The sequence below is a fragment of the Rhinopithecus roxellana genome, chromosome 3, assembly GCF_007565055.1.
Source record: "Rhinopithecus roxellana isolate Shanxi Qingling chromosome 3, ASM756505v1, whole genome shotgun sequence".
Taxonomy (NCBI): Eukaryota; Metazoa; Chordata; class Mammalia; order Primates; family Cercopithecidae; genus Rhinopithecus; species Rhinopithecus roxellana.
Window position 1 is genome coordinate 171042781 of NC_044551.1, and position 26893 is coordinate 171069673.

General features: G+C 40.8%; 1 protein-coding gene and 1 pseudogene across 3 annotated transcripts in view; both read left to right on the forward strand.

Moving 5' to 3' along the window:
- Nucleotides 1-26893, forward strand: part of UIMC1 (ubiquitin interaction motif containing 1) — a 98741-nt gene that overhangs the window by 54384 nt on the left and 17464 nt on the right. For both annotated transcript variants that reach the window (XM_030927337.1, XM_010386399.2), the window contains exon 10: nucleotides 6411-6564. In XM_030927337.1, coding sequence (XP_030783197.1) covers nucleotides 6411-6564 — 154 coding nt within the window. The remainder of the gene's footprint in view (nucleotides 1-6410; nucleotides 6565-26893) is intronic.
- On the forward strand, nucleotides 22784-23208 carry LOC104680444 (annotated as a pseudogene). The gene has a single exon (XR_750461.2). The product of XR_750461.2 is annotated as a heat shock factor-binding protein 1 pseudogene (transcript).

Here is a 26893-nt window from a genome sequence, read left to right on the forward strand (position 1 = left end):
TAAAAATTTTAAAATCTTAAAAATCTGTTGCTGTCACGAGCAGCCTGAGAGCCAAATTCCTCAGTAGAAATAAAGATTGTGGTTACATTGGTGTATACTTTCTTATCCTGTGCACCTTAAGAAAGGTTCCTTTTTGGCTGGGCGCAGTGGCTCATGCCTGTAATCCCAGCACTTTGGGAGGCTGAGGCAGGTGGATCACAAGGTCAAGAGATTGAGACCATCCTGGCCAGCATGGTGAAACCCTGTCTCTACTGAAAATACAAAAATTAGCTGGGTGTGGTGGTGCACACCTGTAGTCTCAGCTACTCAGGAGGCTGAGGCAGGAGAAAGGCTTGAACCCGGGAGTTGGAGGTTGCAGTGAGCCAAGATTGCGCCACTGCACTCCAGCCTGGCTATGGAGCAAGACTCCATCTCAAAAAAAAAAAAAAAGAAAAGAAAGGTTCCTTTTTATACTTTGGGATTTTTGTTTGTTTGTTTGTTTGTTTGTTTCCTCCTTGAGACAAAGTCTTGCTCTTGTCTCCCAGGCTGGAGTGCGGTGGTACAATCTCGGCTCACCGCAGTCTCCGCCTCATGGGTTTAAGTGATTCTCGTGCCTCAGCCTCCCGAGTAGCTGGGATTACAGGTGCCCACCACCATGCCCAACTAATTTTTGTATTTTAGTAGAGATGGGGTTTCACCATGTTGGCCAGGCTGGTCTCAAACTCCTGACCTCAGGTGATCCACCTGCCTAGGCCTCGCAAAGTACTGGGATTACAGGCATGAGCCACCATGTCCAGCCTGGAATTTTTAAAAAACAGTTTTTACAGTAGAAGTTAGATCCTCTCCCTGGTCTCTGCACTGCAGGTAACTGGGTAAAAATTCTGCCTTCATGAATCATGCACACTGCCTGGTTCTCTGGAACGTGATCTGTCACAATTGACAGACCAAGATTCCCTGATGCCAGTGGTGGTAGGAAAGACGATGACACTCCCTGCTGCAGAATGACTGAGGACAGATCCTGCTTGATAATGTCAAAATGGCCTCTGGATAGTTTTCTCAGGAAGAAACAGAATCTTCTAAATGGGAATGAGGGAACGGAGTGTTATTACCATAGTCATCCTAACATACAGAAGAAGCCCTTAGTTAAGGCTGATTTCATACCCGTCCATGACTGCAAACCAGACTATTATTCTTTGTTTGGGTCAAAGAGCATGAACCCTGTTTAGAATTTATGGTGAACATGTCTGTGCTACTACACATCAAGTAGATGGAATCATGTAGCCTTTCTCCCATTGAATGTCCTCTTTCTGGTATTGCTGTTTGCTGAAGTCTGTGGATGTCCCTAAATAGTCGTAGAAGTTTTCATTAAAATAAGTTAGAGATTTGAAATCATGTACTAGTTACAAGTCACTTATTAGACAGAATGGAACACTTTATGTGCACAAAGATAGTATAGTATAAAGGGTGTGGACTCTTGCCATTGGGATCTATGTAGGTCATTTGTCCTAAAATTTCTTGTTTACTGGAAGGTGGTATGGTGTAGTACAAGTAGCTTGAGCATTGCAATTAGAAGACATGGCTTTAAATCCCAACTCCACCATGTTTTGAATGTTGCGCAAATTAATCGTTTTATTCATTCACTAGGCAGCTATTTATAGTTTGTATACTTTGTGCCAGTCATTGCTTTAGACTCTTGGGATACAAAGATAAATAAGAAAAACAGTCCCTGCACTGAGGGTTCTGGTAAGGGAGGAGACAGACATATACACAGATAATTATAATTATAATGTGGTCTGACAAAGGTAATGATAGATTCCTAGGGCATTAGGGAAGCACAGAAGAGAAATGCCTTCCTGAATTTCAGTTCTTCATATGTAAAATGGAGGCAGAATACCTATTTTACTAGGTTGCTTTGCAGGTGAAATTAGATAAAGAATGTAAAACACGTGGCAGAGATTTGTCACAAGTAGAAGTATCATGTGGAAAGTCATATTGTTTTACTGCTTTGTAATATATTACTGTTTATTTATATTAGTTTACTAATGACAGAGAATTGCTCAATATTATTTGAGGTATTTGGAAATACCCGTGGCACAACTGTATGTAGTCCCTCTTGATTTCTGACAATAGTCAGCTATTGATTTCTGACAATAGTCAGGAAATAGTATTTTCTGAGTATCTTGCCTGAGAGTTTCCCTTTGTTGGAGTCTTAAATATTCTCTTCTCAGAAGAGCTAACAGAAGTTATTCAGAGTCCTCCAGAGCTAGTTTAGTCAGTAAATTTTTAAGTAAACTATGTGAAGAGTTGTGTGGTAGGAAGGGGAAGATCCAGAACAAGGAGGTTTCTAAGCTACACATAATTGGGTAGGGGAGGGATGGAGAGTTTGGTGATTTGCAGGACATGTTTTTGTTTTCACTGGGTTCATTTCTTAGAGTGAGGTGTGTGTGTGTTTTTTTTTATGAAGTCTGAAGTTAAGGACCAACAACCTTTAAGATGTCAATATTCAGTATCTAAGTACCTCTTTTAAAAAATAGTTGTGGCCGGGCGCCGTGGCTCACGCCTGTAATTCCAGCACTTTGGGAGGCCGAGGCGGGCAGATCACGAGGTCAGGAGATCGAGACCATCTTGGCTAACACGGTGAAACCCGTCTCTGCTAAAAATACAAAAAATTAGCCGGGCGTGGTGGCAAGCGCCTGTAATCCTAGCCACTGGGAGGCTGAGGCAGGAGAATGGCATGAACCCGGATCGCACCACTGCACTCCTGCCTGGGTGACAGGGTGAGACTTCGTCTCAAAAAAAAAAACAAAAAAAAAGTTGTATAATTTTTTTTTTTTTGAGATGGAGTCTCGCTCTGTCGCCCGGGCTGGAGTGCAGTGGCCTGGTCTCGGCTCACTGCAAGCTCTGCCTCCCGGGTTCACGCCATTCTCCTGCCTCAGCCTCCCGAGTAGCTGGGACTACAGGCGCCCGCCACCACACCCAGCTAATTTTTTGTATTTTTAGTAGAGACGGGGTTTCACCGTGTTAGCCAGGATGGTCTCCATCTCCTGACTTTGAGATCCACCTGCCTTGACCTCCCGAAATGCTGGGATTACAGGTGCGAGCCACCGCGCCCAGCCGAAAAATAGTTCTATAATATTTTAAAAGAAGTAAAAGCAACTCTGCAAAGAAATCCCTGACTGCATGGTCCTAATAAAAGCTACTTTGCTTGCCTTTTTCCCCCTTGAGGTTCTTCCATAGTAGTTAATACTTAAATAGACTTTTTAAATGATGCTGGGAAGTATACCTTATTTTAACATTAAAACAAAACAAAAAAAAAACCCTGAAGGTTAGGAAACCTTCAAGGTTGCCTAAGAACAGTGGTTGGAAGTGGTCTCATATTCATAATAAGACAATAGACTAATCCCTCTTGAATACATTAATAGTTAAAGGTACATTCTCTGCATTGTATAGAGCTGTGATGAATACAAAGGAGTATAGGGCTCAATGTGAGCACCAGTGACACATTTGTGTCATATAACATTTCTGTGCTTAGTGAACTTTAGAATGCCAAGTAACTGCTCATTCACCACTGACTTTAAGTAATTCAAGACTACTTGCAAATTTTAGGGTATATTGATCCCCTCTTACCCCCCTTCCATCCTTCTGCTCAAATAGCTTTGCTATTTTTCTTTTCTTTTTTTTTTTTTTTTGAGACTGGGTCTCCTTTGTTGCTCAGGCTGGAGTGCAGTGGTACGATCTCAGCTCACTGCAACCTCCGCCTCCTGGGTTCAAGTGATTCTTCTGCCTCAGCCACCTGAATAGCTGGGACTACAGACATGCACCACCACCCCTGGCTAATTTTTGTATTTTCAGTAGAGACAGGGTTTTGCCATGTTAGCCAGGCTGGTCTCAAACTCTTGACCTCAAGTGATCCGTTCGGCTTGGCCTCCCAAAGTGCTGGGATTACAAGCGTGAGCCACCGCGCTTATTTTTTCTTTCTTTTTTTCTTTTCTTTTTTTTTTTTTGGAGACAGAGTTTTGCTCTGTCACCCAGGCTGCAGTGCAGTGGTGTGATCTCGGCTCACTGCAGCCTCCGCATCCCGGGTTTAAGCGATTCTCCTGCTTCAGCCTCCTGAATAGCTGGGATTACAGGTGTGCACCACCACGCCCAGCTAATTTTTGTATTTTCAGTAGAGATGGGGTTTCGCTATGTTGGCCAGGGTGGTCTTGAACTCCTGGCCTCATGTGATCTGCCCGCCTTGGCCTCCAAAGTGCTGGGATTACAGGCGTGAGCCACCTTGCCTGGCCAGCTTTGCAGTTTTTCAAGCTTTACAACTTTTCTGTTTAAGATTTATGAACAGAGGAACCTGGATTTGTGAGAAGCTTAGTGATTAAATCTGAAAAACATAGCACTTAGAACTTCCAGACCCACTTGACTTTCCCCACTTTCTAGAGAAGAAGAATAAATAGATCCTTGCAGAATCTGCTTCCAGAAACAAGGTGGAATGGAAGGGAGGTTTTTTGTTTCTGCCACAACATGAGAGAATGGAATTACTGAAGGTTTTGATGCCAAGTGGGTCTAGGTTTGAGCCTGGATAGTTCACTTACTAACTTTGTGACCAGCAGGTTACTTTGCTTTCCCAAGCCTCAGTTTCCCCTTCTGTAATAGCAGAGTTAGTGATACTTCTGTCCAGTGGCTTGTTGGGAGGGATGAATATGAAAAATGACTGGTGGAGCCTGCATAGTGTAAGAACTCAACCACTGTTAGTTCCTTTCTCATCTTTTAGGTTTTACGCCTTTAGAGTATGTTTTTTAACAAAAGGCAGGTGGTGTTGAAAATAGGAGATTTTCTGGCAATTTGACTTGGTATTTAGATGGCCTGTTTTCCTCTCTGCTAGTTCACACTTGTAAGCATTAGGTTTTAGAGATAGCCCCAACTCCTGACCCCAAAAGACCCAATTGACTCAAGTCCAATTTTCTATGCATTGAAGTTTTGGTCGTGTTTTTTTCTTGTATCAGAAGATATTTTATTTGTTTTCCCCATGTAATAAGGTGTAATGACAGCCCAGGTGTCCCTTGCTTTAAATGTAAGCAGTAGCTATGCAGGACATTTTCACATTGATTGGATAGGACATGCTGTCCTTTGAAGCAAGTGTTAAGCAGTAGTGCTGCAGTGCTCACGCACACTGTTGAATTAATCACTGCAGAGTTCTTGGCTCTGATCAACCTGTGCAGGTAAAATAAAACTGCCTTTAAGAGACACCAGCAACTGTAGGAGAAATGATGACTACAAAACAGAGAAGAATAAGAGAGATAGGTTTAAGAGTGGCTTTGGCAGAATTGATTGTTTTAACTAATGACTTCTTTGGTGCTTCTTAAGTATATAGATCTTAGTTTCCTCTTTTTTTTTTTTTTTTTTGAGATGGAGTCTCGCACTGTCGCCCAGGCTGGATGCAGTGGCGCGATCTCTGCTCACTGCAAGCTCTGCCTCCGGGTTCACACCGTTCTCCTGCCTCAGTCTCCTGAGTAGCTGGGACTACAGGCGCCCGCCACCATGCCTGGCTAATTTTTTGTATTTTTAGTAGAGTTGGGGTTTCATCACTTTAGCCAGGATGGTCTTGACCTTCTGACCTCATAATCCATCCGCCTCTGCCTCCCAAAGTGCTGGGATTACAGGCGTGAGCCACTGCACTGGCCTTAGTTTCCTCTTTCAATCCAGAAAGTCACAAATAAAACTCAGGTCTTAGGTCTTATGGGTCTAAGTACAGACTTACGTTCTTAACTTAAATCCTAATTATGCTGTTTTTGGCTTAGAGCTCTTTTGTTTGGTAACTCCTTATGTCTTAAAGTCACTTACAGTAATAACGATCCTTTTGTGAAATTGAAAATGTGTCCTTAAGGTGCTGTTGATATGCAAAATGTGAAACCCAGCAGACACAGCACACTGATGCAGTGAGGATTGTGCCTTACAATGTGGTAGAGATCAGTGCCCTCAAGTTTTTGAGCCAGATACTAGTCCTTCATTTGAATCTCAGCTCTCCGGCTTACTTGTTCTGTGACTTTGCAAATTGCTTTACTGTTTTACACAAGTACTTTTCTCATGTGTAAAAAAAGAGTGTGCTAATAACTTTGTAAGATTAAATGAGTAATACGTATAGAGTGTTTAATACATAGTTGACAGTATAAGTATACTTATATATAAACAATATATAAACTTACATATAAATGAGTAATACATATAGAGTGTTTAATGCATAGTTGGCAGTATAAGGAACTGAATAAGTATTAACTCTATCAGTAGTATCTCTCAGTCTTTACTCTTTGATAAGTAAAATTTGATAAGCTGTTGTCTCTTTGAAAGTAAGTGAAATATGGGGTGGAGTCTCTTGCACTTCTTTGGGGGGAAAGATATGAACTAAAGCTGTTATAATTGCTGTTTGTCATGTTCTTCAGGTTGGTAACAAGGAAGATGCTGAGAAGGAAGTAGCTATTTCTACCTTCTCATCCAGTAACCAGGTATCCTGCCCGCTATGTAACCAAAGCTTTCCACCCACAAAGATTGAACGACATGCCATGTACTGCAATGGTCTGATGGGAGAAGATACAGGTAAAGACCCACTGGGACAGCCAGACTCTTACTTTATTGTGTAGTGGTTTTATAATCCTATACAGTACAATGCCGGGAAAAAACAGATAGCTATTCTTCAAAGTTAGAGTTGTTACTGGTTTTGGGTTTTTTCTATCTAGTTATTTTTCTAGTACTTTTATGTTCATCATTACTTTTAGCAGGTATTTTGTCTTGTTACACATACCTCAGGAGAAGGAGAAGGGAAAAGTTTTTCATTTTTAAGTTTTTGTTTGTTTGTTTGTTTGTTTTTGTTTGTTTTTTTGAGACAGAGTCTCTCTCTGTCACCCAGGCTGGATTGCAGTGGCACGATCTTGGCTTTCTGCAGCCTCCACCTTCCAGGGTAAATGATTCTCTTGCCTTAGCCTCCCAAGTAGCTGGGACTACAGGCTTGCGCCATCAAGCCTGGCTAATTTTTTTTGTACTTTTTTTTCCAGTAGAGGCGAGATTTCGCCATGTTGGCCAGGCTGCTGTCGAACTCGTGACCTGAAGTGATCCTCCTGCCTTGGCCTCCCAAAGTGCTGGGATTACAGGTGTGAGCCACTGCACCTGGCCCATCTTTTAACGTATTAACTTACTATTTTACATAGGTAGGCTAAAAATCAGTGCAGTGCAATGGACCTTGCACTTCAACTTATGTATTCAAATATTGAGATTCCTATGGAACTTGAACTAAGTTCTAGAGTTGCCCATTTTTCATTCAAAATAAATCCCTTGTAGGTTTTTTTCCTTTTTATAGTGTGTTTTAATAGAAATTCTACCTAGAGACAGCAGCTGAAAAATACCGCTAATTTACATTCATGTCCTACATATCTCTGCTGAATTATCCAGGAGCTGTTGGTTTAATCTCTTTAAGAGTGTACCAAAGGCCGGGTGCGGTGGTTCATGCCTGTAATCCCCAACACTTTGGGAGACTGAGGCAGGTGGGTCACCTGAGGTCAGAAGTTCGAGACCGGCCTGGCCAACGTGGTGAAACCCTGTCTCTACTAAAAATACAAAAAATTAGCCAGGCGTGGTGGAGGGCTCCTGTGATCCCAGCTACTCAGAAGGCCGAGGCAGGAGAATTGTTTGAACCCAGGAGGCAGAGGTTGCAATGAGCCGAGATCGTGCCATTGCACTCCAGCCTGGGCAACAAGAGTGATACTTCGTCTCAAAAAAAAAAAAAAAAAAGATCTGTACCAAAATCCCTAGTTTTCAGACAGCATAAGACATTGATCAAGAAAATCTTGTTAATCATAGCCCTTGAAATACCACCTCTGATTTGGCCTTTCTGTTTATGATTTTAAAGTCTGAATATAGTCACGTCAGCACAGCTCTCTGTGGTCTAACATGCTGAATGTAAACCTAGGTAACTGGAAGTGTTGTAGTGTTCTTCTCAATGCTACTTGATTCCTGTAACTTAGATGTATTTAAATGTGACATTGTATAATTGTGAAGTGTTTTTTAAATTAAGGTTGCCAGAGAGGCAAGGCACATGTTATTTACTTTTCTTGAAATAATATACTTTGTAGTTACTAAATAAGGAAGTACATAAACACTTAATTTGCTGATTTTTCTGATTATAAAGTAGTACATGTTCATTGTAATAATAATGGCTTACATTTATTGAATACTTAAAATTAGGCACTATTTACATAAATGGGACCATGCTATATATAGCTCTCTCTATATATTATTCTGCAACTTGTCATTTTTATTTAGCAGTAAATTTAGCTCTTTCCATGTGCAGATAAATTTTTGACATAGTTGAGGTTTGACTGTATATAAAATTTTATATTCTGCTTTTTCTATTTATAGCATAAATATTTCATCATGTCACAGTTATTTATAAAAATATTTTTAATGCCTACATAATATTTGGTAACCTGGATTGCTTTCATTTACTTAATTATACATATTGGAAATGCTTCAAGTTACTGTGTTATAATCAAACGGTACTGAGCCTCTTAGCCTAAAATTGTCACTGTATTTTGGGATTATTTCCCAAGGATATGTTCCCATATAGGGTGGTAGTAAGAAAAGATAGGCCCTGGAAGGCCAGTCAGTTTGAGCTTGAGTCCCACCTCTGTTACTGACTTACTAATGTGTGACCCTGTGCTAATTTCCAAGCTTCCATTTATGCATCTGTGAAATAATAATAATTACCTTGTTCAGATTTTGTGAGGTTAAATGAGATACTTTAAGGAGAGTACTTAACACAGTACCTAGCGCATAGTAAGTACGTAAGAACTATTAGCTGTTGTTAATATTCCCAGTAGTGAAATTACTATGTCAGAGATTTTTTTTAAGGGTCTCTATGCATAGCATTGTAGTCCCTAAAAACAGTGAAAGTTGAGGACCTGAATCTGGCCATCAACCACTTTTAGTGGGACAGCACTGAAGGATTGGAATCTAGATGCAGTTTTAATTTGACAAAGCTCTTTAGTCTGATTTTTTTTTTTTTTTTTGGCTGAGTATTCCAGTGACTAAACGAATTCTGGGACTGAGCATTTCAAAGGAAAGAGACTATCTTGTCTGTCTTACTAAGCACTTACACAGCTGATATTGGGTATCTGAGTCAATGGCTTACTCAACACAACATCAAGGTCCAGAAATAAATGAGTCTGAGAAACTGAATGCCCTGTTGAGCTCTAGGAATAGATGATCTCCTTCAGGTCAGAATGATCAGGTAAGGAGTAGTATAGGATAGCTTCTACTAACATCTCCCATGCTGAATTCCACTAGTTGGTGCTAAAATAGGAAGCTTTGGCATTCATAACTGTCAGATATCTTTTAATTACAAGATAATTGCTGTTAAGCCTGTTCTTCCTTACTGGAGTGTGGTGAGAGAACTCAAACTCACATCCCCAAATCCTTGTGGTTGGAATTGATTCAGGCTTGTTCCTGAATTTTCTCAAACTAATTTTCAGACTTATGCTACTAGAACCAGGCCATTTAGGTGGGCAAAGTAGACTGAGTCTTATCATCATCATCATCATCCATTCAGGGAGGACATTTCAGGTTCTCCTTGTTCTGTTGGGTCCAGGATCAGTGACCCTGTCTAATGCTGTTCAATTGGATTTACACTCTGGGTATTGCAGACTTTCAGACATGATAGATGTAAACATGATTTTTGATACAATAGAAAGTCCCTAATTCTTGGCATCATGTGTCTTTATAGCTTTAATGCGAATACCCCAGACTTCCATGTGAAGATGTCTGCTATATCCTGAATGACAGGCACACTTTCTTTTTCGTAGGGAAATTTGTTATAAAACTAGTTTAGAAGACAAATCTAGAATATAGTCATGTGTTGCTCAGTGATAGGGATGTGTTCTGAGAAATGTGTCATTAAGTGATTTTGTTGTGCAAATATCATAGAGTGAGTGTACTTACACAAACCTTGATGGTGTAGTCTACTACACACCTAGGCTATAAGGTATAGCCTGTTATCTTGGGCTACAAACCTGTACAGTGTGTTACTGTACTGAACACTAGTCACTTGTAACACAATGGTATTTGTGTATCTAAACACATCTAAACACAGAAAAGGTATAGTAAAAATATGGTATTATAATTTTGTGGCACCACCATCATATAGATGGTCCGCATTGTTGGCTGAAATGTCATTTTGTGGCGCATGACTGTACTACATCCTTCTTTTCAATGCCGATGTGTCTACCTAGAGCCAGAAGTTTGATTCTTTTTTATCACCTATTCATATTTACCTTTAATTCATCCAGATATTTGGAGCTGTTTTTTTTTTTTTTTTTTGAGACAGGGTCTCACTCTGTCACCCAGGCTGGATTACAGTGGTGAGATTATGGCTCACTACAACCTCTGCCTTCTGGGCTCCAGCAATTCTCCAACCTCAGCTTCATGAGTAGCTGGGACTCTGGGCACACACCATCCCACCTGGCTAGATTTTTATATCTTCTTTTGTAGAGACGAAGTCGCACCATGTTGCCCAGGCTGGTCTTGAACTCCTGGGCTCAAACAGACATCCCGCCTTGGCCTCCTAAAGTGCTGGGATTACAGACGTGAGCCATCCTTGCCTGGCATGACTTTTTTTTTTTAAAATGGTACTAGGCCTTATGAAGCTTACTAAAGAAGGTTTAAGGTTTCTGCCTTCAAGGAGCTTGCATTATCAATGGTGAAATAATCATTTCCCCAATAAATTAATTACAAGATGACACAAGTGAATAATTATGTACCCAAGTAAATGTCCCTGACAATGGGAGAGAGGAGAGCTGCAGTGAATAAGGATGAGTTCCCAGAAAGAGTGGGCTTAGCCTTGGCTTTGCAGGCTGGTTAGGTCTGGATAAACACATAGCAAGGTAGAGGGCCCTTTGCCCTCCTGTGGGTTTAGATAAGAAGTAAGGGAAATGGCCAGTAAACAATAGCTTCGTGTTAATCTTCCTAAGAGAGCTCTCTGTTGATTTTTCAGGCCCTATGAGAGGGAGTAGGGTGACCTCACTGGAACCATTCCACTCTCTGCATGTTCCTCTACTTTTCTGGGAACACAGCTTGGGGGTGTAGGTGGGTTGGGGAAGTAGAGGAATTATGCAGAGCACCTGCTAGTGTACTTGGTGTACAATAGGTACTCAGTACGTTTTATCTCTTTTCTTGGTTACCCCACCAGCTTGTCTGCCCCATCTTCCTTGCCAGAGACAGAAGTTAGTGATTGTGCTGGTTCTTCTTAGCTTTATATGACTGGATACAGAGGCCAGGCTCCCAACCCAGTCTTTAAATCTTTTGTAAAAGGAAGCTTTTTTTTTTTTTTTTTTTTTTACTGTGGAAGGAAAGGAGTAATTTCCACCCCCCTTTTTTTTGAGACAGGGTCTTACTCTGTAGCCTGTACTCAGGCTGGAGTACAGTGGTGGAATCATGGCTCACTGCAGCCTCGACCTCCCAGGCTCAAGTGATCCTTCTGCCTCAGCCTCCCAAGTAGCTGGGACCACAGGTGCATGCCACCACACCTGGCTAATTTTTTAGTTTTTGTAGAGATGGAGTCTTTTTATGCTGCTTAGGCTGATCTTGAACTCCTAGGCTCAACTGATTCTCCTGCTTTGGCCTCCCAAAGTGCTGGGATTATAGGCCTAAGCCACCATGCCTGGCAAGTTACTTTTCTTGAAGACACGGAAGCCAGGCTGGGAGACCATTAGGCCAATGCCTAAGGGGTGGAATAAGAGAGGACTTAACCTTCCAGTATTAAGTATCTAGCTTTTCACTCCTTTCTGTCTTCCCCTGAAGGGGATCCTAGATGTGCTTGGTTTGACTGTGTAAAAGAAATAGCAATTAGAATCATTTACATAAAGTGTCTACTATTTATGCCTACTTACCGTGCAGCACAATAACAATTATGCATATCATTAAATATATGTCTGACTAATTTGGCTGTAAGTTTTTATTTTTTTTTTATTTTTTTTATTTTTATTTTTTTGAGATGGAGTCTCGCTCTGTCGCCCAGGCTGGAGTGCAGTGGCCGGATCTCAGCTCACTGCAAACTCCGCCTCCTGGGTTCATGCCATTCTCCTGCCTCAGCCTCCCGAGTAGCTGGGACCACAGGCGCTCGCCACCTCGTCCGGCTAGTTTTTTTGTATTTTTTAGTAGAGACGGGGTTTCACCGTGTTAGCCAGGATGGTCTTGATCTCCTGACCTCGTGATCCGCCCGTCTCGGCCTCCCAAAGTGCTGGGATTACAGGCTTGAGCCACCGCGCCCGACAAGTTTTGATTATAATACTACACGCTGGTTAAGTTGGCTCAGTCTACTCAGTTTTTTGCTCAATGACGTTGTTTATTCAGAACTATGAAAAATTAGAGGGGATGCTTTTTTTTTTTTTGAGACGGAGTCTCACTCTGTCGCCCAGGCTGGAGTGCAGTGGCACGATCTTGGCTTCTGCAAGCTCTGCCTTCCAGGTTCACTCCATTCTTCTGCCTGAGCCTTCCAAGTAGCTGGGACTACATGCGCCTGCTACCATGCTCGGCTAATTTTTATATTTTTAGTAGAGACGGGGTTTCACAGTGTTAGCCAGGATGGTCTCGATCTGCTGACCTCATGATCCACCCAGCTCGGCCTCCCACAGTGCTGGGATTCCAGGCATGAACCACCTCGCCGGGCCAAGGGAGTGCTCTCTAAAGGTACTGTTTGAGGGGAGAAGATTGCCTGAGTTGATCTAGACTAGAACAAATGCACATTGCTTTTGCATTTACTTTCTGGAAAATGTATCTAAGGCCAATTGTGTTAAAAACCTAGGGAGAATAAAATCCCCCATTTACTCATTCAATACATATTTATTATATACTTACTATATAACAGATACAGTAAGCAGAATATACAATTAACAGAATATAAGTCCCTGTTCTCATGGAGCTTATATTCTAGTAGTGGGAGGCAGACAAGAAAACAATAAATATAAAATATTTCAAGTGGTGATAAGTACTTTAGAGAAAAAAGTAAAGCAGAGGGAGAGGGGAATAGGCCATACTGAGGTCAGAAGGTAGCAATATAAAATAGGTGATCAGGGAAGGTCTCCTTGAGAAGATGGCATTTGAACAGGGACCTAGAGTAAGTGAGGGAATAAACTAAGAAGATTGTGAGGTGGGGAGAGTGCTACAGGTAGAAGGAACAATAAATGCAAAAACCCTGAGGTGTGAACAGGTTGAGTGTGGCTGGATTAGAGTAAGTGAGGGAGAGATAAACAGTGAAACCAGAGAGGTAATGGGGGAGGAGTGCAGGTGGACAGATCACAGGGTTCTTAGGCCATAATAAAGACTTTGGCTTTTCCTTGAGCAAGGGAGAAACCACTGGAGGGACTTGAGCAAAGAAGTAATCAATATTTAAGCAAAGGATCACTACACTCTGTCTGCTACTATGTGGACAGTAGATTATTGGGTTGTGGGACAAGGGTGGAAGCTGGGAAAATAGAGTCAACATTTTTGTTTTTGGCATTTTGATAAAGTGGAAGAAATGCAGGTTTTGGAACTAGGCAGCGCAGTTGTAATATTTCCTAATTGACTAATATTTGACAAGTTATCTCTTTCAGGACAGGTTCCTCTTTTGTAAAATTAGTATCAGGATTGCCATGAGAATCACAGACACTTAGTAAAGTACCAGGTGTTGTGACTAGCATGTAATAGGTATGCAGTAAATGGTGGCTGCTATTATTATTGACTGTGCTTTCCTGTCTGTGTAGTCTTTCTGAGGTCTGTGTTTCTGTATGATGATGAGACATATAGGATAAGCCACTAGTTGAGTAGAACTAAGGGAAAGAAGAAAGGCAAGGCATAAGAGTCAAAGGGGTAAGAATAAGTTAGGGAGAAATAGATTATAGGAGAGTTAGGGAAGCTGAAGGCATTAACTATATATGCTTTGAGTCTAGATGGATGTGGCTTAGAGTTAGGATACTAGTAGGAGTGGACTTTCTCTTCAGGGATATCGCCTGGAAAAATAATGGTGGATGGGTGAGTTAGGTAGGAGGAGGTAGGAATTATTATTATAGATACGCCTGAGAGTTAACAGAGAAGGCCAAGGCCTAAAATAGGCTTGACTTGGGTGACTAAGTGAAAATGTGTAAGACCTCAGTATCTCCAAGTAAATATCTTTTTTTTTTTTTGAGACAGAGTCTCGCTCTGTCGCCCGGGCTGGAGTGCAGTGACTGGATCTCAGCTCACTGCAAGCTCCGCCTCCTAGGTTTATGCCATTCTCCTGCCTCAGCCTCCCGAGTAGCTGGGACTACAGGCGCCCGCCACCTCGCCCGGCTAGTTTTTTATATTTTTAGTAGAGACGGGGTTTCACTGTGTTAGCCAGGATGGTCTCGATCTCCTGACCTCGTGATCCGCCCGTCTCGGCCTCCCAAAGTGCTGGGATTACAGGCTTGAGCCACCGCGCCCGGCCTAAAACTTATTTCTTAAATTAGACAAAGTTGGGACTTTTTCTGTTCTATATATCCCTATCTAAATGTAGTTTGTACCCTGTCCGGTCTCCTCATTTATATTAATGTGGCCTTTGTGGTATCCAGGATAATTAACTATATTGCTATATTGCTACTGGTACTTAGCTACTGAGGTATTGACAGTTGTGAAATAGCATAGGTTTTGTAGAAGTAATATGGATTTTGGGGACAGACTGACCTGTGGGAATATATACAAATCAAATATGGGCCCTGATCTCACTGACATTTCAGTTCAGTTAGGTAGATAAGACATGCACATGCATAACTGTAATGCAAGGTCAGAACTACTAAGGGACATACAAATAAAAATATTGTGGTGTTTCAGAGGAAATGCAGTTAGAGATTGAGAGGGAAGGGTATTAATGTAAGAGAACAGCAGGCTAAAATCACAAATAGAAAAATGTGAAGAGAGTGTATAGGAAAGAACAAGCACTTCAGTGTGGTTATAGTGTGGGCATTATGAAAGGAACATTAGGCAGTTGGAGAATGACAAATGTAACTTGAATCTTGTGGGTTAACATTTATATGAATTATGTGGGTTAACATTATGGAACAGCATTTTTTTTCAACTCTAAAAAAATTATTGGTGTGTGTTACTAAAATAATTATTTGTGTGTTTACTCCTATTGTAGTATATAGGACTTTTTTGGATGCAGGTGTTGGAAATATGATTTCAGTGGTTGGAAGTATGATTTCAGTAACCTTAAGCAAAAAAAAAGTTAATTTGTATAATAATTGGCAAGTCTGTTTAGGGGTTAAGCTGAGCTGGATCTGGGAGCTCAGATAATGTCTCTCCATCTTTGAATCCAGTGGTCTCCATTCAACAGATGGCCTCTTCTTAAGGGACAAGCAAAATGGCTGCCAGTAGCCATAGCTTTTAATGGAAAGAAATAATTTTTTTTTCCCCCTCAGACCATAGGTTAGTCTAGAGGAAGACTCTGATAGGCCTTTCTTGATTGAAGTGTCCATTTATGGTGTAGTCGCTGTAACCAAGTAGATGGATATGTATTATTTACAAGTCAGAACAAGTAAAGGAAAACTCTTTCACTAACTATGAGAACTTCTGTTAGTATCTGTTAGAAAATTCTGTCAGTCACAATGACAGAAAACATCATTAACAGTGAGTTTAACACATGGGATTTCTTTCTCCTCACATCACAAGTCCAGAGTGAGGCAGTGGCTCATTGATGTAATTGAGGATCGGGCTTTTGCCTTTGGCACTACAATCATAAACTTGTGGCTTGATTCACCGTTTCAGGATACTCATTATAATTCTTCAAAGAAATATAAATTGACTTCGAATGTATGTTTGAGGCAGGAAGATGGAGGCTTCGAATGTATGTTTGAGGCAGGAAGATGGAGAAAAAGGTAAAGGGACATGACTGCTGATTCTGACTCCTTTGATCTAACACTCATTCCTGCATTCTCATGGAATTTGAGCTTATTCTAAATCATGGTTGAATTAAGGCAGTTCTAAATTTAGTGTTTGTTCATACCTCTTAAGTGTTTATATATCTTGTGTATAAAATTATTTTATCTCTAAAGTCATTGATTAATTGCTTTTTGTAGTGGTTCAGCTTAAGACTTTTTCATATCCTGCTGTTAGTGAAATATTGTGCTGGATGCTGAGGGTGAGGAGGAGCGGCCCAAAAGACCCAAAAGATGGTAAGGGATATAATACAGAGCTGAATCGGATCTCAAATTTGTATTCAGAGAGTTTACAGTCCAGCAAGGGAAACAGACTTGGGTATGACTATGTGTAATACAACTCAGTCAAAGTGCTAAAATGTAAGCACTAACCACCCACAAAGGAACGTATTAAATTTGATTGGTGGAATAAGGGAGGGCTTCTTACTTAATTGTTCTCCTAATATTGGGCATGGCTTTTTTCTTAACCTATTTTTTTTTTTTCTGTTAAAGATAAGCATCTAGGGCCAGTCATGGTAGCTTACACCTGTAATCCAAGCACATTGGGATGCCAAGGTGGGAGGATCAGTTAAAGCCAGGAGTTCAAGACCAGCCTGAGCAACATAGGGAGACACTATCTCTACCAAAAATAAAAAATTAGCTTTGTGTGGTGGTACATGCCTGTAGTCCCAGCTACTTGGTAGACTGAGGTGGGAAGATCGTTTGAGCCCAGGAATTGGAGGCTGCAGTGAGCTGTGATTGCACCAGTCCACTCTAGCCTGAGTGACTGAGCAAGACCCTGTCTCAAAAAAGAAAAAAGAAAAAAAAAAAAATCTAAACTAGCAATGAGCCTTGTAATGTAGTACTTTAATCTGGATTACTAAAAGTGGAATTACTAGATTATATTTATAAAGTTACCAGCAGTTTATGAGAGCATTCCTTTTGCCTCCAAATACTGAGGGATATTCTTTAAAAACAATATGGCATAGTAATAGATAGTAACCAATGACATTTCATTGTACTTTGTTTCTTTGATTAGTAGTGAAGTTGACATTTTTTGTTTTTTAAAGTCAATTTATATTTCTTTGAAGAATTATTCTCTGAAGTTTGCCTCTGTGTCTTTTGGGATCTCAGTATTGTTCTTATCAGTTGATACAAGTTCTTTATAAATGATTTACTTTTTGCCTCAGAGGTGCTTTCCAGGGTTTGTTTGACTCACCCATCAGTTCTCACAAAGTTTCCAGATTTATGCAGACTGGGCCAGCAACCCCCTTCTTGCGTGAACACTGCCAAAGCTTTTATTTCTTGAAGTAGAAGCAGTGCTGATCCTGCAGAAAGATCTAATCGGTGTGAACAGAAGTGGCACTGATGTAGGGAAAAGGGTATTCAAATCCATGTAGAATTAAGAGTATGGGTGGGCAGCAAGTAGAAAGGTAAAAGAATTCATTGACTCCATGCTGTTCCATTCCTGTTTAAAAAAAAAAAAAAGAAAAGAATTCGTTGCTATTGCTGACTGGATGAAGAAGCTAGAGATAGAAGAAAGAGGAGGTGGGGCCTGGTCACTGGGGGTCAGCAGGGGCTGGATGCCCAAAGTGTTACGTTTAAAGGAACTGGGATGTATCTCCAGAGCAACTGGGAATTTAAAAACATACCTCTTCCACCAAATATAAAAGTAACAGAAATGAAACCAACAAGTGAAATACATATATTTTTCTATTTTCTTTCTGGTAGGTTGCAAGAACAAGCACTTTCCCTCCCAGTATTGGGATTCTGCTGATATGTATCTGGGATTCTGCTGATGTCTGTCTGTCTGTCTATCTATATCTGTCTCCTGTTTTTATATTTGTCCCCCCCAGTATTACATCATAAGCATCATCTAACATGCTGTTCGAAATTATTTATATTCATGACATTGCGTATAGTTTTTAACTTTCACAAATAATACAAAATGTACTTAATTCTTTTTCCTTGTTGTGGGAATATTTTTTGACAGGGGAAACCAAAGTGACAGGAGCAGCTTATAAAACAAAACACAAAGACATTTAAGAAAGGATGTTTTGGGGCCGGGTGCGGTGGCTCACGCCTGTAATCCCAGCACTTTGGGAGGCCGAGGTGGGCGGATCACAAGGTCAGGAGATCGAGACCATCCTGGCTAACACGGTGAAACCCCGTCTCTACTAAAAAATACAAAAAACTAGCCGGGCGAGGTGGCGGGCGCCTATAGTCCCAGCTACTCTGGAGGCTGAGGCAGGAGAATGGCGTAAACCCGGGAGGCGGAGCTTGCAGTGAGCTGAGATCCGGCCACTACACTCCAGCCTGGGTGACAGAGCGAGACTCCGTCTCCAAAAAAAAAAAGAAAGGATGTTTTGGAACAGAGCCTGGGCACGAGGTCTTATCTGCTATAAAGTAGATTCTTCTTTAATCGGATTCTTCTTTAATCGGCTTCACCCTAGAACTGTCACCCTAGAACTGTAGGTCTGCATGAATTCTCAGTGCTTTTATTCTTCCCATCTTGTTCCTCTCTTAACATTGACTTTGCCTTCACTTCAGTTATCCTATTCATTGTACCTTCATGCTAAGGAGCCCCCTGCCTCAGGATTTCTCTTAGCAGTTTTCTTCTGCCAGATGTTCTTATTCCTTCCTTGAAAAATAAAATAGTTCTTTTTAACACCTGAGTTAATACCCAAAGCATTATGTGTTAAAGGAATATTAACAGCAAAAGCCATTTTAGAGAAGTTCTTCACTTCATGATCTAGTCACACTTTTAAAGTCAGGCATCTAGAGCATTTTGAGAAAGATAAAAGTTCAAGGAATTAATATTAGATCAGTGATCTCCATTAGAACTGTCTTACAGCCACAGCCAGGACTATGATTATGTATTAATATAAGTTTTTATTATCTCCGTTTTACTGATGATGAAACTAAGAGAGCTTTAGTACTTGCATTGTCAGGCAGTAAGCAGCAGAGCCAGGGCCCAGAGCTAGCATTCTTCATTACTATGTTCTTTCTGCCTTCCATGTGTAGAGCTGGGACACACAGGAGAGTGTTCGAGAAGACCATGGAAATGTCAGTCAGTTTCAGGAAAGCAGAATGCTATATAGTCTTTTACTTCTGAGTGCAAACATGAATTCTCATCTCATCAGAACTGACCTTGTCAGCTTTTCAATTACCTAGAATAAATGGTTTGATGGATTAGACTCTTTCCTGGTGAACAGAGTCCATGTGACGTAGTCACCTCTGTAAACCCTTGAGTGCAAAGTCAAAAAAAGATCAGATGAACCGTATTTCTTTCTGGTGGTAGCTGTGGAGATTGACCATGCACAGACTGATCTCTTACTAAGGAGTTTTCTAACGGCCTTATATAAAGGAAATACTTGATAACAAGATACTATTTTCTGTTAAGTAAAAGGATTTAATTTGCCGAATCTTTATAAGCCATGCTTAATGTTAAGCAACATTAGCTACCATTTATGAACACCTGCTATATACCAGTAACAGTGCTTTTTGTATATTGTTTGAATCCTCATAACAGTCTTTTGAAACTGGAATTATTTCACTTATAAAAGAGGAAACTGAACTTGACGGGGAAATAATTTCCCCAAGATCACATACCTAGAAAGTGGCAGGAGCTGGGATACACCAAGTTAAACTCAAAAGCTAGTACTCTGTGCTCTATAGAATCTTCCATGAATATTCAGATTTTTTTGAAAAAGTAAGTTTCAGAATACTAAATCCAATATGGTGGTCAGTATGTTGTTTAAGAATTTGTGGTAAAACTGTGTTTGTATAAAAAGAAAGTAAAGTAATATAATTTTGAGAATAAAGGCCACCTCTGGGGTGGGGGATGGGGTGGAGGCAGAGAAATGAATCCGAAAGAAGCATACAGTTGGCTAATCAGTTTGGGCAATATTCTAGTTCTTAAGTTGGGTAATAGGTTCACATATATATTCTTTTGTACATATTACATTATAAAACCTTTTAAAGAATTGTTTCTGTTATGCACCACTGTCATCCATTACGTTTTCAGAAGAACCTTGGTAAACATTTGCTAGTGAAGTTCAGATAAATTCAGAGTCTTTTCTCCATATGAAACTTATTTACTATTACCTTTATTTAGGCTCTGATGACAATATCCAGTGTGATGTGACTGCCGTTGATGATTCTTTAGAAGGAGGGCTCTTGGGGTTTTTTCCTAGATCCTTATCTTTGTTACCTGATTTTCATACCAGTTTCTTCAAAAGACAGTGGCTAGTTTATCTTTGGTATTTGTCTTGCAAAAGGACTTTGTGTGTGTTTTACTTTTAATTACCAAAAATTTCAAACTTAAAAATTGAGAAGATAGTAGTACCCTGAACCGCCATGTTCTACCTAGTCATTCATCAACTTGTGGCCACTGTTGTTTCGTATGTATTCTATCCATAACCCCCATCTTGGATTATTTCAGATTATATCCCAGATACCTTTTTTTTTCTTTTTTGAGACGGAGTCTCGCTCTGTGGCCCAGGCTGGAGTGCAGTGGAGTGATCTCGGCTCACTGCAAGCTCTGCCTCCCAGGTTCATGCCATTCTCCTGCCTCAGCTTCCCCAGTAGCTGGAACTATAGGCTCCTGCCACCATGCCTGGCTAATTTTTGTATTTTTAGTAGAGACAGGGTTTCACCATGTTATCCAGGATGGTCTCGATCTCCTGACCTCATGCTGCTCCCACCTCAGCCTCCCAAAGTGCTAGGATTGCAGGTGTGAGCCACCGCACCTGGCCAATTAATTATATATATATATGTGTGTGTGTATATATATATATTTTTGAGATGGAGTCTCTGTTGCCCAGGCTGGAGTGCAGTGGCGCGATCTTGGCTTACTGCAACCTCCACCTCCCGGGTTCAAGCGATTCTCCTGCCTCAGCCTCCCAAGTAGCTGGGACTACAGGCGCGCACCACCACTCTCAGCTAATTTTTTTTGTATTTTCAGTAGAGAAGGGGTTTCACCATATTGGCCAGGCTGGGCTGGAACTCCTGACCTCGTAATCCACCTGCCTAGGCCTCCCAAAGTGCTGGGATTATAGGCGTGAGCCACTGCGCCCAACCAATTAACAATTTTTTTTTTTTTTTTTTTGAGTTGGAATCTCACTCTGTCTCCCAGGCTGGAATGCAGTGGCGCGATCTCTGCTCACTGCAAGCTCCGCCTCCTGAGTTCACACCATTCTCCTGCCTCAGCCTCCCAAGTAGCTGGGACTACAGGCACCCACCCACCATGCCTGGCTAATTTTTTGTATTTTTAGTAGAGACAGGGTTTCACCATGTTAGCCAGGATGGTCTCAATCATCTGACCTTGTGATCCGCCCGCCTCAGCCTCCCAAAGTGCTGGGATTACAGACTTGAGCCACCACGCTCAGCCGATAATTTTTAATACCACCAAATATCTGGTTTGTTCAACTCTCCTTGAGTCCCATAATTGTTTTTTTGTTGTTGTTTCTTTTTGTTTTTGTTTTTTTTTCACAGTTTGTTGAAAACAGGATCCAAACAAATTTTACACATTGCAGAAAGCTTTTGTTGCTAATATCTCAGGCTCTTTTAATTTACAGAAGAGTCAAACCCCAAGAAATTCTTTTTAAAGTCTGAATCATTCATGAATTACATATAAGCTTAATATTGTTAACAGTTACTGTGTCATAGTCCTTTAAATTCCCTCCACAGTATCTAATATGGTACTGTGCAGGTGGGCCCTCAGAAAATGTACTCTTAAAAGCAAAGTCTAGCTAACTTTTTCTGAAAGGAATAGATAGTAAATATTTTAGGCTTTGCAGGCCATATGGTCTCTGTTGCAAGTACTCAAGTGTTTGTCACTGCTACTCAACTCTCCTGTTAAAGCACTAAAGCAGCCATAGACAATTTGTAAATGAATCAGGCGGCTGTGTTGCAATAAAAGTTTGTTTATGCGAAAAGCTGAGCGGAGCGCGTTAGCTCAAGCCTGTAATCCTAGCACTTTGGGACGCTGAGATGGGCAGATCACTTGAGGTCCAGAGTTCGAGACCAGCCTGGCCAACATTGCCGAGGTGGGCGGATCATTTGAGGTCCAGAGTTCAAGACCAGCCTGGCCAACATGGTGAAACCCCGTCTCTACTAAAAATCAGCCGGGCATGGTGGCACCTGCCTGTAATCCCAGCTACTCGGGAGGCTGAGGCAGGACAATCGTATGAACCCAGGAGGCAGAGGTTGCCGTGAGCCGAGGACACCATTGCACTCCAGCCTGGGCAACAAGAGCGAAACTCCATCTCAAAGAAAAAAGCTGGCTGGCCATCCCTGTTCTAGAGAACTGGTTTTTCGTTTTTTTTTTGTTTTTTTTTTGAAACAGGCCACGCCCGGTTGAGAACTGGTTTTTCAAAATGTCCTCTGGTTAACTAGGGTTCTGTAAAGGTGTGGGAAGGGCAAAATGAATACTGGTAACACTCCACCTTTACCACCCACCTCATCCAGAGCTCTACATTTATGTATTTTACATACTGGGTTTCATGCGAAATTTTATTTGAAAATAGGATTCTCTCTCTTTTTTTTAATTGAAATTTGGCTGGGCATGGTGGCTCACCCCTGTAATCCCAGCACTTTGGGAGGTCGAGGTGGGTGAATCACTTCAGGAGTTCGAGGCCAACCTGGCCAATGTGGTGAAACACCATCTCTACTAAAAATACAAAAATTAGCCAGGCATGGTGGCACACACCTGTATCTCAGCTACTTGGGAGGCTGAGGCAGGAGAATCACTTCAACCCAGGAGGTGGAGGTTGCAGTGAGCTGAGATTGCATCACTGCACTCCAGCCTAGGCAACAGAGTGAGACTCCATCTCCAAAAAAAATAAAAATAAGAGACATAACCACCAAGCTGGGTATCAAGGAGATGGCCGAGACTGACCCCAAGACCGTGCAGGACCTCACCTCGGTGGTGCAGACACTCCTGCAGCAGATGCAAGATAAATTTCAGACCATGTCTGACCAGATCATTGGGAGAATTGATGATATGAGTAGTCGCATTGATGATCTGGAGAAGAACATCGCAGACCTCATGACACAGGCTGGGGTGGAAGAACTGGAAGGTGAAAACAAGATACCTGCCATACAAAATAGTTGAAGGTTGCTAATAATTTATACTGGAATCTGGAACACCATGTTTCCAAGCCAAGAGAAGATCGAATGGCTTTTTACAGCTAACTACTATGTGTAGACAGGTTTTATATTATAAAGTATGCATTCTTAACACGTACTATATAGTTAGTTTGTAGAGTGATTTACCCCCCAGTTTCTTTTCTTTTTTTTTTTTTTTTTGAGACGGAGTCTTGCTCTGTCGCCCGGGCTGGAGTGCAGTGGCCGGATCTCAGCTCACTGCAAGCTCTGCCTCCCGGGTTTACGCCATTCTCCTGCCTCAGCCTCCCGAGTAGCTGGGACTACGGGCGCCCGCCACCTCGCCCAGCTAGTTTTTTGTATTTTTAGTAGAGACGGGGTTTCACCGTGTTAGCCAGGATAGTCTCGATCTCCTGACCTCATGATCCGCCCGTCTCGGCCTCCCAAAGTGCTGGGATTACAGGCTTGAGCCACCGCGCCCGGCCAGTTTCTTGAACATAGTGTCTTCACATCTTGGACCTTGGTCAGTTGTGCTATTCGTTATTAAACACTAAAACTTTGGTGGTTCCTGCATAACTGTCAAATTTTTTAGTGTATTTCTGTGAAGTCTTATTTTTTTTTCTTGTCATTCCTTTTGTAGTAGTTGCTGTTTGGATAAAAGTTGCTGTGGGATTTTTTTATTAAACAAATAGTAAACCCTTCGGGGGAAAAAATAAATAAATAAATAAATTCATGGGTCTGTGACACACTACTGGTCTTTTTTTGTTTTTGTTTTTGTTTTTTTCTTTTTTAAAGAAATGGTGTCTTATGTTGCCCAGGCTGTTCTTGAACTCCTGGGCTTGAGTGATTTTCCTGCTTTGGCCTCCCAGAGTGTTGGGATTATAGGCATGAGCCACCATACCTGCCCGCTACTGGTCTTTATAGTAACAGTGACTGCTGTCACTACTATTTTGTGCAAGGCACTATGCACTTACGCACTTAACTCTTATTTTACCTGATCTTTGCAGTAACCTTACAAGTTAGGCTTTGTCATCCTTAGGGAGAAGTAACTTGCTCAAAATCATTAAGCTAGTAATTGGTAGTGTGGGAATTGAGACTTAGACCTCTTTATTTCAGGGCCTATTCTTTTTTCCTCTCCATTTTGAAAATTTTCAAATTTCAGAAGTATGAGATACAAAAATAATGTACTTTCTTTATCCCTCCTATTTCTCTTCTTTTTCTTTCTCATATGTATATTTTTACATATATGGACTTTTCCCTGACCATTTGAGAGTTAGTTGCACAAATCATGACACTTTACCTCTAAATACTTTAATTAGTACACATCTCTTGTTGTTGTTGTTTTTGTTTTTTGAGACAGGGTCTTGCTTTGTCACCCAGGCTGAAGTGTACTGGTATGATCATAGCTCACTGTAACCTTGAACTCCTGGGCTCCAGCAGTCCTCCCACCTCAGCCTCCCTGGTAGCTAGGACTACAAGCACTCACCACCACACCCAGCTAAATTTAATTTTAATTTTGTAGTGATAGGGGTCTTGCTATGTTGCCCAAGCTGGTCTCAAACTCTTGACCTCAAGAGATCCTCCCATCTTGGCCTCCCCAAGTGCTGGAATTAAACCACTGAGCTCGATCAGTGTGTATCTCTTAAGAACAAGATCATTCTCCTACAAAATAATGTATTACAACACCATTATTATACTCAAGAAATTTAATGTTAATGCCAATACTATTATCTAGTATACAATCCACATTCACTTTTCCTCAGTTGTTCCAGTAGTATCCTTTGTATCTCTTTTTTGGGGTAAAGGATCCAATTAAGCATCATACATTGCATCTAGTCATATATCTTTATTCATCTTTAGAGGGTTTCCCCAGTCTTTTTCCCTCTGTTATTTTATTATGAAAATTTTGAATACACAACAAAGTTAGAAGAATCTTACTACTTAGATTCCATTAATATCTTACTATGTTTTATTACAAATCTATTCTCTCTAGCCATCCTTTAATCCACGTTATGTTTTTGATGCTTTGCAAAGTAAGTTGCATATATTGGTTCATTTTCCCTGAAATACTTAAGCATGCAGATCATGAACTAAGTTCCAGTATTTATGTGAAATGCACAAATATTAAGTTTAAATTTGCAGAGTTTGGTCATATGCATATACCTATCAAGACGCAGAGTATTAATATCACCCTGGAAGAATCCCTCATATCTCTTCTCCCCTCCCCCTAAAGGCAACCACTGTTTATTTCTGTAAAATTCTGCTTATATGATATTCTAGAATTTGATGTTAGTAGAATCATACCAGTATACTTTTGTGTAATCTTTCACTCAGCATAATGTTTTTGAGATTGATCCATGTTATATTCCTTTTTATTACTGAGTAGTATTCTAGCGTATGAATATACCAGTTTCTTCATACAGTTATTCTCTTGGTGTGTTTTTCACTATTACAAAGAAAGCTGCTGTGAACATTCTTGTACAGGTTGTATAGTGAGCATAAGATTTCACATCTTTTGAATAAATAGCTAGGAATGGAATTGCTAGGTTATAAAGAAACTGCCAAACCTTTTTCCAAAGTAGTTGTACTATTTTAATTCCCACTAGCAGTTTATGAGCATTCTAGTTATTTTACTTGTTTTACATCTTTGCCACCATTTGATATTGTTTTACCCCCTTAATTTTAGCCATTCTGGTAGTCATGTAATGATTCTAATTGCATTCCCTGATGGCTAATAATGTTGAGCACTTTTTTTTTCACATGATTGTTGTCTAATTTTGTATCTTCTGTAAAGTGTTCAAATGTTTTGTCCATTTTAAAATTGGATTATGTGACTTTTTATTATTGAGATAGGAGTTCTTTGTATGTCCTGAATACCAGTTGTTTGTCAAATATGTGTTCTACAAATATTTTCTTCTAGCGTGTGCTTGCCTATTCATTTTCTTTTTCTTTCTTTTTTTTTTTTTTGTTTTGAGACGGAGTCTTGCTCCGTCGCCCAGGCTGGAGTGCAGTGGCTGGATCTCAGCTCATTGCAAGCTCCACCTTCCGGGTTCACGCCATTCTCCTGCCTCAGCGTCCCGAGTAGCTGGGACTACAGGCGCCCGCCACTTCGCCCGGCTAGTTTTTTGTATTTTTTAGTAGAGACGGGGTTTCACCGTGTTAGCCAGGATGGTCTCGATCTCCTGACCTCGTGATCCGCCCGTCTCGGCCTCCCAAAGTGCTGGGATTACAGGCTTGAGCCACCGCGCCTGGCATATTTTTAAAATGTGTCTCCTGTAGACAATATACCATTGGGTCATGCTTTTATCCATTCTGACAATCTCTTGTTGTTCTCTCAGGTACTAGACTTGATCATCTTATTCTAATAGACATAGCTTCTAACTCAAACATCTTACGTGATTATGTTGGTAGTTCCTAAGTAGAAATCTTTACAACCCTAAAAAGATAAGCAGTGCTGGGTCCATTTACAGATGAGCAAACAAAGGCTTAAAGGCTTCAAGCCTGTAATTACCTACTCTGGGATAGGATTCAAAGGCAGTTAGACTCCAAAGACAGTACTGCAATGCCAAACTGCCTTTGCTGCAAAAAAGCCACAGAGGCCCCCTCCCTCCCTACTCACATTGTAGCAGTTTTCTTTCAAGCTTAGAGATAAGCTTTTTCTCTTAAGAGGTACACTTTTACTGATCTACTTCCTACTAGTACTTGTCTATAATCTTTATAGCTTAATCTTTAACAGCTGAAATTTTTGTTTAAGCAATTTGATAATATATATGTAGAACTTAAAAGTAATTCATATCTTCTGACCCATGAATTAAAGTTTGAAAATCTACTCTAAAAACATCATCAGAATTTAGATGAAATTG